Source organism: Malassezia restricta, chromosome II (genome assembly GCF_003290485.1).
Source record: "Malassezia restricta chromosome II, complete sequence".
NCBI lineage: Eukaryota > Fungi > Basidiomycota > Malasseziomycetes > Malasseziales > Malasseziaceae > Malassezia > Malassezia restricta.
Genome location: NC_040194.1, coordinates 279,991 through 293,085, shown reverse-complemented (window position 1 = coordinate 293,085; position 13,095 = coordinate 279,991). Strand labels below are relative to the sequence as shown.

General features: G+C 55.7%; 10 protein-coding genes across 10 annotated transcripts; 5 read left to right on the top strand and 5 right to left on the bottom strand.

Annotated features, from left to right (window-relative positions):
* Positions 1-5: 5 nt before the first annotated feature.
* MRET_1023 (Importin-11) lies at positions 6-3,155 on the top strand (the record flags this gene model as incomplete). Its single annotated transcript, XM_027627650.1, has 1 exon — positions 6-3,155. The coding sequence occupies one exon, from the start codon at positions 6-8 to the stop codon at positions 3,153-3,155; it is 3,150 nt and encodes a 1,049-aa protein (XP_027483572.1).
* On the bottom strand, positions 3,152-4,333 carry MRET_1022 (adenylyltransferase and sulfurtransferase; the record flags this gene model as incomplete). Its single annotated transcript, XM_027627649.1, has 2 exons — positions 3,152-4,140; positions 4,165-4,333. The coding sequence occupies 2 exons, from the start codon at positions 4,331-4,333 to the stop codon at positions 3,152-3,154; spliced, it is 1,158 nt and encodes a 385-aa protein (XP_027483905.1).
* Positions 4,334-4,432: 99 nt separating this feature from the next.
* On the top strand, positions 4,433-5,821 carry MRET_1021 (uncharacterized protein; the record flags this gene model as incomplete). Its single annotated transcript, XM_027627648.1, has 1 exon — positions 4,433-5,821. One exon carries the CDS (start codon positions 4,433-4,435, stop codon positions 5,819-5,821), a length of 1,389 nt encoding a protein of 462 aa, XP_027483904.1.
* A 154-nt stretch (positions 5,822-5,975) lies between these two features.
* Positions 5,976-6,962, bottom strand: MRET_1020 (fatty acid hydroxylase; the record flags this gene model as incomplete). The annotated part of the gene is made up of 1 exon (XM_027627647.1): positions 5,976-6,962. The coding sequence occupies one exon, from the start codon at positions 6,960-6,962 to the stop codon at positions 5,976-5,978; it is 987 nt and encodes a 328-aa protein (XP_027483903.1).
* A 170-nt stretch (positions 6,963-7,132) lies between these two features.
* MRET_1019 (ER membrane protein) lies at positions 7,133-8,356 on the bottom strand (the record flags this gene model as incomplete). Its single annotated transcript, XM_027627646.1, has 1 exon — positions 7,133-8,356. The coding sequence occupies one exon, from the start codon at positions 8,354-8,356 to the stop codon at positions 7,133-7,135; it is 1,224 nt and encodes a 407-aa protein (XP_027483729.1).
* A 416-nt stretch (positions 8,357-8,772) lies between these two features.
* MRET_1018 (ubiquitin-conjugating enzyme E2 J1) lies at positions 8,773-9,603 on the top strand (the record flags this gene model as incomplete). The annotated part of the gene is made up of 1 exon (XM_027627645.1): positions 8,773-9,603. One exon carries the CDS (start codon positions 8,773-8,775, stop codon positions 9,601-9,603), a length of 831 nt encoding a protein of 276 aa, XP_027483292.1.
* A 2-nt stretch (positions 9,604-9,605) lies between these two features.
* On the bottom strand, positions 9,606-10,012 carry MRET_1017 (uncharacterized protein; the record flags this gene model as incomplete). Its single annotated transcript, XM_027627644.1, has 3 exons — positions 9,606-9,808; positions 9,834-9,961; positions 9,993-10,012. 3 exons carry the CDS (start codon positions 10,010-10,012, stop codon positions 9,606-9,608), a joined length of 351 nt encoding a protein of 116 aa, XP_027483734.1.
* A 120-nt stretch (positions 10,013-10,132) lies between these two features.
* MRET_1016 (peptide-methionine (S)-S-oxide reductase) lies at positions 10,133-10,706 on the top strand (the record flags this gene model as incomplete). Its single annotated transcript, XM_027627643.1, has 3 exons — positions 10,133-10,339; positions 10,365-10,597; positions 10,622-10,706. 3 exons carry the CDS (start codon positions 10,133-10,135, stop codon positions 10,704-10,706), a joined length of 525 nt encoding a protein of 174 aa, XP_027483735.1.
* Positions 10,707-10,828: 122 nt separating this feature from the next.
* On the top strand, positions 10,829-11,119 carry MRET_1015 (uncharacterized protein; the record flags this gene model as incomplete). Its single annotated transcript, XM_027627642.1, has 2 exons — positions 10,829-10,865; positions 10,893-11,119. 2 exons carry the CDS (start codon positions 10,829-10,831, stop codon positions 11,117-11,119), a joined length of 264 nt encoding a protein of 87 aa, XP_027483732.1.
* MRET_1014 (uncharacterized protein) lies at positions 11,116-13,083 on the bottom strand (the record flags this gene model as incomplete). Its single annotated transcript, XM_027627641.1, has 1 exon — positions 11,116-13,083. The coding sequence occupies one exon, from the start codon at positions 13,081-13,083 to the stop codon at positions 11,116-11,118; it is 1,968 nt and encodes a 655-aa protein (XP_027483733.1).
* Positions 13,084-13,095: the final 12 nt, after the last annotated feature.

Below are 13,095 nucleotides of genomic sequence, written 5' to 3'. Positions count from 1 at the left end.
TGTTCATGTCGTTTACTGCCGAGGCCTTGCAGCAGGTGTTGATCGCAGCCGTGCAGCCCGCTGATCCGTCGGTATTGCAGCGTGTTGACGAGCAGCTCGCTGCATGGGAGACTGAGTCGTCTTTTTGGGAAGCGCTTGTGCACGCGGCGCTTGCACGCGAGGCAGGATACCCATCCGCCCTACGTCAGCTGGCCATGATCCGATTCAAGAACGGGATCACCAAATACTGGCGTCCCCGGATCGTGAATCGCAAGAGCGTTGTGATTGAGCATGATGCGAAGGAGCGGATTCGGCAGCGGCTCTTGGATGTGCTCACGGAACCTGACCGCGTCGTGGCCACGCAGGGCGCCTTGTCTGTGGCACGCATTATGCGGCACGACTATCCCGATGAGTGGCCAACGATCGTGCCGGCACTCCAGGCGGCTTTCGAGTCTTCTTCTACTGCGCTTCATGAGGCAGCCGTGCAGGGAAGACTCGCGGAATCGACTACGGACACTGTGGTCTTATTGCGTGCAGCCGACACGCTGCGCTACTGTGTCAAGGAACTGGAGAGTGTGCGGATCATGGCAGGGCGACTCCGTATGGCCAGTCTGGCGGATTATCTGATCCCTGTGCTTCAGCCTGTGATGGAGCGTGTGTTTGCGATCGCTTTTGACACGAACGACACGGCCGCCTGGGCGCAAACGCCCGGGACAGCCGAGCGCGTACGAGCGAGTCATTTGCTCCTCAAGTCGCTGCATCGTCTCTCGCTTCATGAGAAGGGTCTGATTTCGTCGAAAGTGCAGCAAATCGAGTCCAACGTGGCCTACACGTTCTTTGCATCGACGCCGCGGCAGTTGGCGTGTGTGGCGCAGCGTCGCACCGAATTCGTGGGCACGGGTCATGAGCTGCTGCCTGTGCTGACGAAGCACATGGTGGCGTATGCGAAGCTGCACTATGCATTCGTGTCGAACTTCCGAAGCCACATCGCAATGTGGCCGTCGTGGACCGAAGTCGTCGAGTGGTACTGGGGTGTGTTGTGTGATGCGGCGAAGGACGGTGCGAGTGTAGCGCTTCACCACGACGATGACGACGATATGGTCATGTACCCGTACCGCTGGATCGTGCTATCGCTCAGGCTGCTCCATGCGACTCTCGATCGATGGCAGCGGAATCGGCCCGCCGGTACCATGTTCGCCGGCGCGTCGGGCGCTCAGTTTGAGCTGCAAATGGTGGATGTGCTGCTCAAAACCTATCTCCGTCTGACGCCCACGGACCTGGAGCGGTGGCTGGCGCATCCTGAGCAGTTTGCGATCGAGGAAGACCAGGGCGATGACGAGCTCGATATTCGTCCAGCGGCCACGGAGCTCATGCGCGCCCTGTCCCGGCACTCGTTCCGCTCGGGCAAGGGTGCCGCACCCGAGGTACCGAATGTGTCTGACTACATGTGGATGCAGTTTGAGGCTTCAGCGCAGTGGCCGCTCACGCTGGAGGGCGTCCTGGCGCGCGAGGTCGTATACCACGCCACGGGCTTGTGCCGCGACCAGCTCAACCCTGTGTGGTGGTACGATTCGGATGCGAATCCTGACGTGCGCATGTCGGGCGCTATCCGTGATCGACTGATTCCCGAGGCGGCCATGGACGCGGACGCTATATGGATCGTTGTACGTCGCCGCATTGTGTGGATGGTGTTTGAATGGAGCGAATATGTGTACGAGCCGACGCGTCCCATGACTTATGCCCTTCTTGTGCAGCTGCTGAGGCAGGCGCCTGGGTACACAGATGCCACGGTCCAGTTGTTGGCCGCGCGGTCGCTCGCGGCGATTGCCGATACCATCACCTTTGAGAGGCACACCTTCCAGCCGTACTTGCAGGACGCCGTGGTAGCTCTCGCCCACCTACTTCAGAGCGGCCTGGAGGAGCCGGACTCGGTCCGCTCCATCACGCATGCCCTGTGTGTCATTATGGACCGTGTTGACACAGACATGGTGCCGTACGGACCAGCCCTGGCCGACATGGTGCCGAAGATGTGGGCGCGCGATGATCCTCAGATGCGCTTGAAGCCGAGTCTCCTGGAGTTTGTGAGCAAGCTCGTCGAAAAGTACCTGCCACACATCGAGGCACAGGCACAGATGCAGGCCCTGGTGGCCCGGCTCCTGCGCGACAGTTTCGAGCCAGCGGCACGGCCGTTGCTGGGCCATGATGCGCTGCTGCTCTGGTACCACACGCTGGCATCATCCTATGCGTTGTCGGCGCCTCTGGTCGAGCTGCTATCCTGTGCACCCGAGCTGCTCGCGCAGCCCGAATACGCGCCGCTCATGTGCCGCGTGTGGGAAGAGACGGTGCTCCTGGCGCCGGAGGATGTGCTGCACGCTTTTGGCATGTCCGTCTATGGCGCGATGGCACCGATGGTCGGCCATCCCAACAGCCCGGTCATCATGGAACCGATCTTTGCGATCGACATGCATGTACGCGCCCTGTCCACCGCGAGTCTCAGCGCCATGGCCGATATCATGCGTGCCACGCACCTCGATGAGGCCATCTTTGCGAGTCTGTGCAGGGAGAGCGACATGTACCATGTGCTGCAGCGGTGCGCGATACTCGTGAGCCGCATGGCTTTGACGATGCCTCCGCCCATGTTCCACGACATGGTCCGTGCCACGGCATCGTGGCCCGACCTGTGCCGCCGTCTCATAAGCACGAGCGCGACGTTGTCCCACGCGCGCAGTCGCAAGCTCGTGGCGCTGGGACTCGCGCACATGCTGCGCCATGCCTCCGCCCAGGACAAGGGCCTTCTGAGCGCTGTGCCTGACATGATTGGCATGTGGACCGAAGTGGTCGGCGAGGTCGTCGAAGACGAGGCAGGGAGCGCGGACCGGTACGAACGCGAACTGTCGCCGACGCGCGCGCTCGAAATCGGCGAGGATGGTATTCCCTTCTTGGACGAGTTCGGCCTGATCGAGGCGGCACCCACGCCCTCGTCAGCGCGCACGGACGCGGTGCGGAGCAGAGATCCGTCGTTCAACGTGCCACTCCGTGCGTATGTGGCAGACACGCTGAATGCCGTGCTCCAAAATGGCTCGTACAAGACGCAGCTGCAGTCGCTGCTCGCAACGATCGATCCATTGGTGCTCGACACGCTGCAACGCGGACTCAGTGAGCGGCCCGTCGCCTAGTACATGGGAAAGTCGGGGTGCTTGTCCGCATACGCCCGCAGTCCACCACGCACGTTCTGGCATCGCGGCATGTCCAATAGGTGCACGGCTGCCCGAGAATCGTTGCCGCGGCGGCAAACAACGAGCACGTCGCGCCCCTGCGCAGCCTGGGCAATCGCTGTGCGCGCCCCTTGCACATCGCGCCGGATCGTGTCCCATGCCATGTGCAACGAGTGCGGGAGGGCCGTGATGCCATATTCGTGTAGGGGCCGCACATCGACGACGAGGACATCGGGCCTGTGCACGTCATCGACATCCACACTCGGCACATGGCGCTCACGATGATGCAGGCCACAGAACGTCTCGTAGTCTTCCTGTTCCAAGCTCGTGATCCGGTCAGGCGCACGTCCGCACGCGCGGCACTGCGTCTGGCTTCCGCGCACGCGCACGCACCGGACAGATGGTAGAGAAAGCGGCGAGAGAAACAGCATCGACGGCGTACGGTCGCCCAGGCCTGTCAGCAGCTGGATGGTCTCGAGGGCTTGCCACGTGCCAATGAGGCCCGTCACACAGCCCAGCACACCCCCATCGTCGCAGCTCTGCGTGTGCTCGGGTCGCGGAGACTGCGGAAAGAGGCACCGATAGCATGGCCCGCGCCGGCCTTCGCCCAAGTCGCGGTGCAAGACAACAAGCTGGCCATCGTAGCCCTGCGCGGCGCCACTGACGATGGGGATACCCGCCAGCACACCCGCGTCCGAAACGAGGTACCGCATCATGACGCGGTCTGTACAGTCGAGCACGACGTCGTGCGCTTGGCACAGCTCATAGGCATTCGCGGGCGTAAACGGCGCCTGTACGGCATCGACGTGTGTGTGGGGGGTCAGCAGCGACACGGCCTGCGCTATCGAGGCTGCCTTGTTCATCCCAATACGCGCATCCGTATGCAAGACTTGGCGCGCAAGATTACTGCGCTCGACACAGTCATTGTCCACTATGGTAATGTGACCTCATGTGAGCAGCGTCAACGCACCTACACCAGCTGCGGCAAGGTACTGCACAGCCGGGCATCCCAGGCCCCCTGCTCCCACCACAAGCACGCGAGCTTTTTTCAAGGCGCGCTGGGCATCTGCCCCAAAGCCGGGAAGGATCAGCTGCCGACTGTACCGAGCCAAGTCGTCTGGCCCCAGCGCCGACGACATCGGTGGAGGGCAAACGAGGAGGCGCTGTCCATCGATCTGCACGTGCAGCCAGCAACATCACTGGCTGCTCCAACAACACGCCCGCTCGCCGTTGCCATCATGTCGCGCTGGGTGAATGTAGCGGACATGGAAACATTATACCCTCATATATGGGAGGCGCTCACGCATCCATACATCCGGCAGTTTCTAAAGAGTTTTTTTCTTGTGCAGGGTGTGTATCAGCTGTTTGCCTGCACGTTGGTGGCAGGCAAGAGCGATGAGCAGCAGCGCAAACGGTCCTGGATCATTACCACCTTCGCGGCATTTTGCTCTTCGATGATGTCGATTCCTTTTGTTTTTGATCTGTTCTGGTGCCATCTCGACTGGCGCCGGGTGACAGAGCATCGAGAGACGATCGCGGACCCCTTGACCCTCTTTTTCATGGCATACTTGTCGTGCGATCTTGTCACAGGCGTGTTTTGCTACCGAAAGTTTGTCAACTTGTCAAGTGGATGGATTCATCATATCGTGTACTTTCTCTTCTGCATGTACTGGATCCAGAAGGGATGGTCCCACTGCTTTGCCATCAACTTGTGCATGGAGCTGCCGACTTGGATTATGGGCATTGGCACGCTCAAGCCGCGTTTTCGCTCCTACTGGGCCTTTACCACATCGTTCCTCAGCACGCGCATACTCTTGCATTTGATCATCATTTATTCACTGTCCGTGCCCTCTGGCAACCATGTGAACAAGGAGGTGCCTAGCAAGATGCCGCTCCTTTTCGCAGTACTGGCGTTTCCTATGCATGTGATTTGGGCGTACAAAAGCGTACGTGGCTTGCGGCGTCGTATGAAGAAACTCGCAGAAGAGGCCAAGGCTCGTGAAAAGGCGCGTCTCGCGGCCATCGATGAGGCCACGCGGCTCCTCGACAGTGCCGATGAATTGGAGCTGGGACACGACGACACGAGGTTGGCAGGCGCGCCTTCCACTCGCGTCACCCATCGCAGTATGCATGCCAAGGCACGCGCTATGCAACTAGTGTCCAATGCTGCGTATGTCTTGTGGCACAGTGCACCTGAGGCTTGGCGCCAGGCGTACCGCGAAGAGCTGGACTTTAACAAGAAGCAAGGCATTGATCCCAAGGACCTCCGGCGGAGTGCACTCGTGCGTCGCGCCTTGGCTCGTCATCTGCTGCATGGCAACAAGCGTGGGCACAATGTCCCACTTGTCAAAGAGGATGACGAGGACGATGACCTCGAAGATTGGATGTCGATTACCTCGCTAGACAGTTTCGACCATGACAAGCCACGCAAGGGTCTGCAAGTGTCCATCGGCAAAGGCATCCGAATCAATATGCCTCGCGAACTGGATCCGATTTTGCATGGCCAGAAATATGTGGTGAGCGAGTACCCTGTGGATCGCGAAGCAAGCGGATCGCGTCGCCAGCGCATCGTCGGCCAAATGCGCCGAAGATTTGAAGTGGCTCGTCGCGATATGGTTGTGTTTTAATACCCTCTTTTGTACGATAGAGACATGGGCGGCGGGGTACGGTGTTCAGATACAAAGCCAGCGCGATCGAGGCCCATGCTAGGCTTGGGCGGAATGTGTACAAACAGCATAAGACTTGTGTATATCTACATTACAAATTTATAGCGTAGCCAATTCAATAAATAAATCGCGTGCGGTCAATGTTGCCACTGTGGCCCTCGATGCGTTCTCCCTTGGTGCCGAATAGCCCATCCCAAAGACGGCTCTGCTTACCATAGTTGTAGGACTCGCGCCATCCGTGACGGTGGTGTAAGTCGTGGTCTTCCGTTACAATTTCAGCGCCAAAAGGAGTCAAGTAAGGTCCTGTGAGAAGCGTGCCGTGGTGAAGACGAATACCACTGTGGCCCACCACTTGAATGGAAACGTGAATCAGCATCCAAATCACAAACGCATCAAATGGAATCGGGAATGTGAGCCAGGTAGCAAGAGGCACCAGAAACAGATCAAAGCACTCCTGGATATCATCTGCATACCCCAGGAGCAATAGTGTCGGAGCCTTGGTCGTGTGATGTAGTCTGTGCAGCTTCCACGCACTCTCCGTCTCGTGACAGACACGATGAAGCCAGTAGTAGTAAAAGTCATCCACGACCGTGAAGAAAAATAGCTGTAGCGGGGTCCAAATCGATAGCGACGGTGCCGCATGTGGATCGTACGACGAGTAGACAACCAAAGCTGAACGAAGAAGAACGGCCCCCAGTATTTCTTTGGCAATCTTGTTGACTTCGGAGAATGGGATAGTATCACGGCCACGAGCACCATGAAAGTAGCCATACTTCTTGGAAAGGTGCCGAAGAAAGTGTATCCAATACACACCAAATGTCATGGTATATACAAACAGACAACCCCACATGGCGCATCGACCTGGGAGCTCGTGTGATACGTAGTTATAATATAGAGTGCGGATGGCATAGGGCAACACGGCAAATGGAAGTAAAAACAGGGCCTGGTTCAGCTCACTAAACCAAGGCACAGGGTCAGTAAGCTCTGTTCGACGGACATCCTCACTAGCTAGGGGCAAGAGGTTGAGCACCTTGATAACCTTGTGAACGATGGGAAGGTTCTTGTCCCTGACCCAGTCATCCGCATGGGGTCTTGGATGCATGGTTAAACACGCACTGAGCGTTTGGAAAACCCTTCACCTTGGAAAGGGCGGACAAACGAGGTAAAATTTGACCTGAACACGTTATCCCCAGGGGGTCGATCGATGCCAGGCAATGCGGCCTCAGGAACACTGACAGGAATTTATTAAAAATTAGGGTACACGACACAAAATTAAAGAATCGACACTATGAGTGACAGTAGCAAGACGGTAAATGTAGGGATCGATGCGGTCAGATGGATACCCACACCTGCATCGTCATCAACAGGTCCAAAAGGGCTCACTTGCTCAGAGTTGGATTCGGATGAAAGCGTGCTTGTCGTCTCGGACGTAAAAGAGGATGTAGCGCTCGGAGAAGACGAGGATATGCTGGAGGTTGGAGACATATTAGAAAAATTCGAGCTGATAGGAGGATAGAGATTCTGACTTGAAGAGTCGGTGGACGAAGATGTCGACGTGAGCATGGAAGACGTGGTCGAAGACGAAGAAGACGTGGAAACGGACTGGCTCTTCATAGACTTACGCGAAGCGCCTGTTATGGCGGCCTTAGCATAGGGGTGTTTCACACTTCCCTGTAACAGACCTGAAGGAAAAGCGCTGCAATTGCTCAAGGACTGGGGCGATTTGGGAGGTGGAAGTTTTTGGCCATGTTTCGTTTGATCTTGGTAGAAAGTAGAAACCACGCCATGGTTCGTGTACACACCAACGATGTCTGCATCAGGTCCTTCACAAGATTCAAAGACGCCAAGTTGGTCCGGGGCAGTGGGCATGTTGAATTCGCATCCCATTTCATCATAGATATGCTTGCAGTAGTCAGCTGCCTTGTCACCATCCTTGCAGACGCGCAAACAAAATTGATTTTCGTCAATAAAACTCGTCCATTCATGCGCCTGTGCCAGCTTGCCAAACGCGTTTGTAAAGACCAAGCCGCCAATGGGATTTCCTAAGCCATCTTCACCGTGCGGATCAAGTTCTCCGCCACCACCTTCCTTGGAGATGTGGATATTTTCAAAAATACCAGTGCCGGATACTTGCACATAATGTGGCGTGCGGACAAAGTGGACGCTTCGCAGAGTTCCCGGTGGGATCAGACGCGTGCCGCGGCCAGCCTTTGTGCAATAGCTGACCACTTCGCGCTCCGAGTTTCCAATCCCCACAGGTTCAGGACCCTGAGGTCCCCAGAGGCAGAAGTCCGTGGCAGAGTTTAAATATAAATTCTGACACATGGACAGATCGTTGGATCCCTCACCACAACGATTCGTACCGGCTTGTCCCTCTTCCGAGGTTTCAGGTAGCGTGGTATTACCTGGAACATAGGTGGCTGTGTATTGAGATCTTACCCACAGGACACCGCACACCAGAATATACACAACAGCCCATGGGGCGAAACGACGCATGATGCGCGGTGTTTGTGAGGCGTGTTGAGAAGGAGTGGCCAGGTGGAGGAATCATTGACACAGCCACCCGGTGTTTGCGTGGAGGCTGTTTTATGCACCAATTTAGAAATTCCAAAAAAAGCGCTGCCAACACTGGCAAACGCGCGCCAAGATGCCAAGCTGGCCAATTTAGTATCACGTAGCGCATAACAGACGACAAGCATGATTGGAGGCATTCTGGTAGTGCTTCGACATAGCAAGATCCCTGCATTTTCTCGAGCATAAGCTAAGGTCTGTCTCTGGTGTCGACCAACAGGGACCCTTGCATTCCACGAAGTATCACGCGCCGATACATGTCAAGGCGGGCGCGTCGTTGAAACGTGACAAGGATGGTGGAGGTTACGGGCCTTCGTGCAGTCTGCATCCTATCGATCCAGATGGTCACAGGCATGTCGGATGCTATGAAAAGCCGTAGTTCCGCCATCAAGCGCATCATGTCAGAAGTTAGAGAGTTGCAAAATGATGATACACCAGATTTTTCTGCTGCTCCAACGGAAGATAATTTGTTCGAATGGCACTTTACATTGCGAGGACCACGAGACACCGTTTTTGAAAAGGGGCTCTACCATGGCAAATTGACACTGCCCTCGGAGTACCCATTCAAAGCGCCACATGTGATATTTCTTACACCTAATGGCCGGTGGTCTGTTGACACCAAAGTATGCGTCACATTTACCGGCTTTCATGAGGAGTCTTGGCAGCCTGCCTGGGGCATTCGGACGGCTTTATTAGGTATTCAAGCGCTCATGACTTCCAAGGAAGATGAGGCTGGATATGGAGCTGCAAGTATGAATGACGAAGGTCGAAAACTTCTAGCTGAAAAGTCTTGGACCTGGACATGCCCATTGTGTCAAAAATCCAATGCAGAGCTACTTCCTGGGGAGCCGAGTCGAGCACCCAACACAGCACCACCTACCGCGTTGCCAGCTTCCGTGGTATCTGAAAGGATTGAAGAGCCAGCAACGTCTCCAAGCCATTCAATTCCTCCTGTCAGAGAGGAGCCTTTTTCCAAAGAATCGATGCCAGCCTCGAATCCTCAAGCTTCTACACCGTCTATCGCTCCATCAGCCATGGAGGAGGCAACCCCAAGTATGGCGGAATTGCTTCATGCAAGAGCAGAGTCGTATCGGCGCACTATCAGCATGATTGATTCCCTCATGGGACTTATATGTGTTATGCTTTTCCTGTTAGTGCTGAAGAATATGTAATATTACTTCTTGTTTTTCCTTCTCGTAGTCTTTTTGCTGCGACTCGTGGTGGTGGGCCCTAACCAGTCATTTTCCACAGGTGCGCTAGGCAAACCTTTCGAGACATGGCTCTGGGCGGCCGTGATTTCTTCGGCAGATACTTGTTCGCCCGCACGAATCCGTGCGACCAGCTCAGCAGGGAGAGCGACGCGCTTTACATTGGTTTCTAGGGTCAGTGTATGGATACGTACGGAATCCCGGCGCGCCGCGACCGAGTCCTGTCTTGGGGTCGTAATCAGATGATTTCTTGGACGCTGGACGCGGCCAGAATACCCATGTGACAATGGCAAGTACTGCGCATGCAATAGCACCATATGAACTAGACGAAGTGAGCGGCATGCAAGACGTACACTGCTTGTTGCGTTTCCATGTCGTGCTTGTCCAGAATGGCAAATGTGGAGTGGGCCTTGGGAGTCGCTGTCGCGCCGATTCCTTACCCGATATTTCAAAAATGGCCACTGGTCTAACATTTTCGACTTTGCACCGAGCCATGAGTACAGCCACGAGTGAGGTGGCGACATTTGCCAATGGCTGCTTTTGGGGCACTGAGCACATGTTCCGAAAGCATTATGGAGGCAAAGGTCTGATTGATGCCAAGGTTGGGTTTATCGGGGGCACGAAGGCCGACCCTACGTACATGGAAGTGTGCTCGGGCCAGACAGGCCATGCTGAGGCGTCTCAGCTTACGTTTGAGCCTGTACGTATACATGTTTGACATCTAGTCTAAAGTGTCCTATGAAGAGCTTGTAGAGTTCTTTTATCGTACCCATGACCCGACGCAGCAGGACGGTCAAGGTCCGGATATTGGCAGCCAGTACCGCAGCGCCCTGTTTCCTCACACACCGGAACAAGAAGCGATTGCACGAAAGGTGACTGAAGAAGTGCAGAAAAAGCATTTTGACCCGCATGGAACGCGTATCGTGACCACCATTCATCGCGTGCCAGCTAGCGATTTGTACGTACGAATTACTTACACCAGCTTTGTCGCTGAGCAATATCATCAAGAGTACTTGTTGAACAACCCAAGTGGCTACCATTGCCCCACGCACCGCCTGTGGTGGTAAGGCCCTCGTAGCCACCTCATAGTTAGGCCACCGCATGGGCCACCAAAGATATCACGTGATACGACAATGGCGCCTGGTCGGGCCCAGGACAAGGCACAGGCGTCGCGCACCGATTCACAGTGATGGTGGTCCACAAGCCCGTAGTGGGAACAGGTCTTGGTACGTACATAATGACTCACTCGAAAGCATCATGCTGTACTGTGGTGTCAGCAGCTGGAGTAATTGTGCTGTCCATTTTTGGCTGGGGCTTCTCGCACAACTGGGAGACGTTCATGGGCTCCACAGATGACCCAGCGGACGGCTCGGCAGTGGGTATGACGTGTTACGGCGCAGCCTTTGTATATCTGCTATTTATTCTATTCTGTACATGTCAAATGGGAGTCAACCGGCGGTATCAACGTATCCAGATTTAATGGGAGCTTCTTATGGTCGGTGAATTGGGTGTGCTGAAGATTGGGCAGCTTGGGATGGGCGAAATGGGCGATGGTTGCGTCGATGCGTTTGATGGGGACATCACGTCCAGTGTCGATGTGGATGTCGGTGGGGCATGGGAATGCAAAGAAAGACCGTGCGACAAGAGACCACGGCGCAATCGCTCGATACGTTGCTGTGCTGCGTCGTCCGTCCCGAGGCTGTTCATGATATTCACAAGCTGCATGAGCCGTCCGCGCACACTTGTGTTCAGTGCATTGCTTAGATCCGTGTGAATCGTGTATTGCATTTGCACAGTCGTCATGTATAGCCAGTCACATATAGGCAGTACGATCAGGTCGCGAAACAAGATGAGCAGCGCGTGTCGGAGATCGATACGCGCCGGTGCATGGGATGGATCGATGTGTGTGAGTGGGTCGTGTCGGTGCAGCCATCTTGCAAGCAGCAGATCCATGCTCCACAAGCGAGACTCGAGCGGCGAGAAACATGCGTGCAAAAAAGGCATCACCGTGCCATAGTAGTGCTGCCATGCTCGCAGAAAGTCGTAGAGCAGCCGTGAGCCATCATTCTGTTGCAGCTGAAAAGTCACGCCATGCAAACCCGTGGACACGAGCTTTTCAAAGTGGGAAAGCAGTGTAGCACGCGCATGCATTTGGTCGCGTTCATGCACGAGCCGCACATACAGATCAACGCTGTCATGCAGGGGCTCGATCAGCAGGTTATGTGGTTCCTGCGCAAAAATAGGGAGGATGCATATGCATATGCGCTGCCACAGCTGTAATAGGCTTTGCGAGTCTGGAGCCGCGGAGGTAGGACCGCTGTTGAGGCCCCCGATGGCTGCGACAGGTGATGGAAGATAATTAAACAGGCTCTGAGCAAAGGCACTGACATTTCCGCTCAATGTTGAGGTATTCGTGACGCTGCTCGCACTGCCACTGTGTCCCTGGGGCGTAGCATGGGGCGTGGGAGTGTTGCTGGAGCGGAGAGGCACCGCCGATGCCGGCATCGAACGGACCGAGAGAGCTCCGCGAGGAGCTGAGGCGTCCGAGAAACGGGCCCCGAGTCCTAGGGGTGAAAACCCGGCCGTTGTGGCCGAATCGAGCATGTCCGAGGGAGTGGATGAGAGGGGATCTACCATGGGATCCCATTTTTCGATAGAGCGCATCATAGTCAGCATGTCATACGACTGAGCATTTTTGGCCGTCTGGGACAAGATTCGTGGTGTTCCTTCGCGAGAATGCATGAATGTGTCAACAGGCCGCAAGCGCAGCGGACTGATCGAGAGCGGCGTGCTTCGGTGGGGATCAGGCCGGCTGAGAAGGAGTGGATCGCGACCGGGCGATACAGCGGCTTCTGCAGACATTTCGGATGGAAAGGAAATGCTGACCGGCGAAGGCAACGTAGAAGATGGTTTGTCGATAGAGATCATGCTGGGCGTCTGATGCTGCAAGTGTGCCGACTCGCTCAGGGTACAAATACGCGCATGAATTTGCTCATCGTGTGCAGACACATGCACTTGGTGGTAGGCGCCAGGCAGGAGGGGTTTCGTATAAATGCTCATAGAGCGTTTCACGGAGCTGGGCTCTGGGTGATGGACAGATGCACCGTCCATGCACAACAGGCCCTTGAGAACGGTATCGATGATGCGCTCATTCGAGACAACAGCCACATACGTTGGAGGTGAATGCAAGTAAGGCATTATTAGCGATTGGACCATTTTCATGATTCGTGTCTCGTCCAAGCCATCCTCGTCCTGGAAGGCAGGTAGAATAAATGGACGCACATCGCCACGGGTCTGCTCCGCGATTTTGTCTGCAGTGAGCACGGCATCAGCTTCGGGTGTGCATGAAATGGCCATGAATGACATGTGCGAAAATGCCCTGCCGAGCGATGTCGCAGTATTCGCGGCATACCGAACCAGTGTCACTGTCACGCCCGTGGCCATGGCGTGCCGACA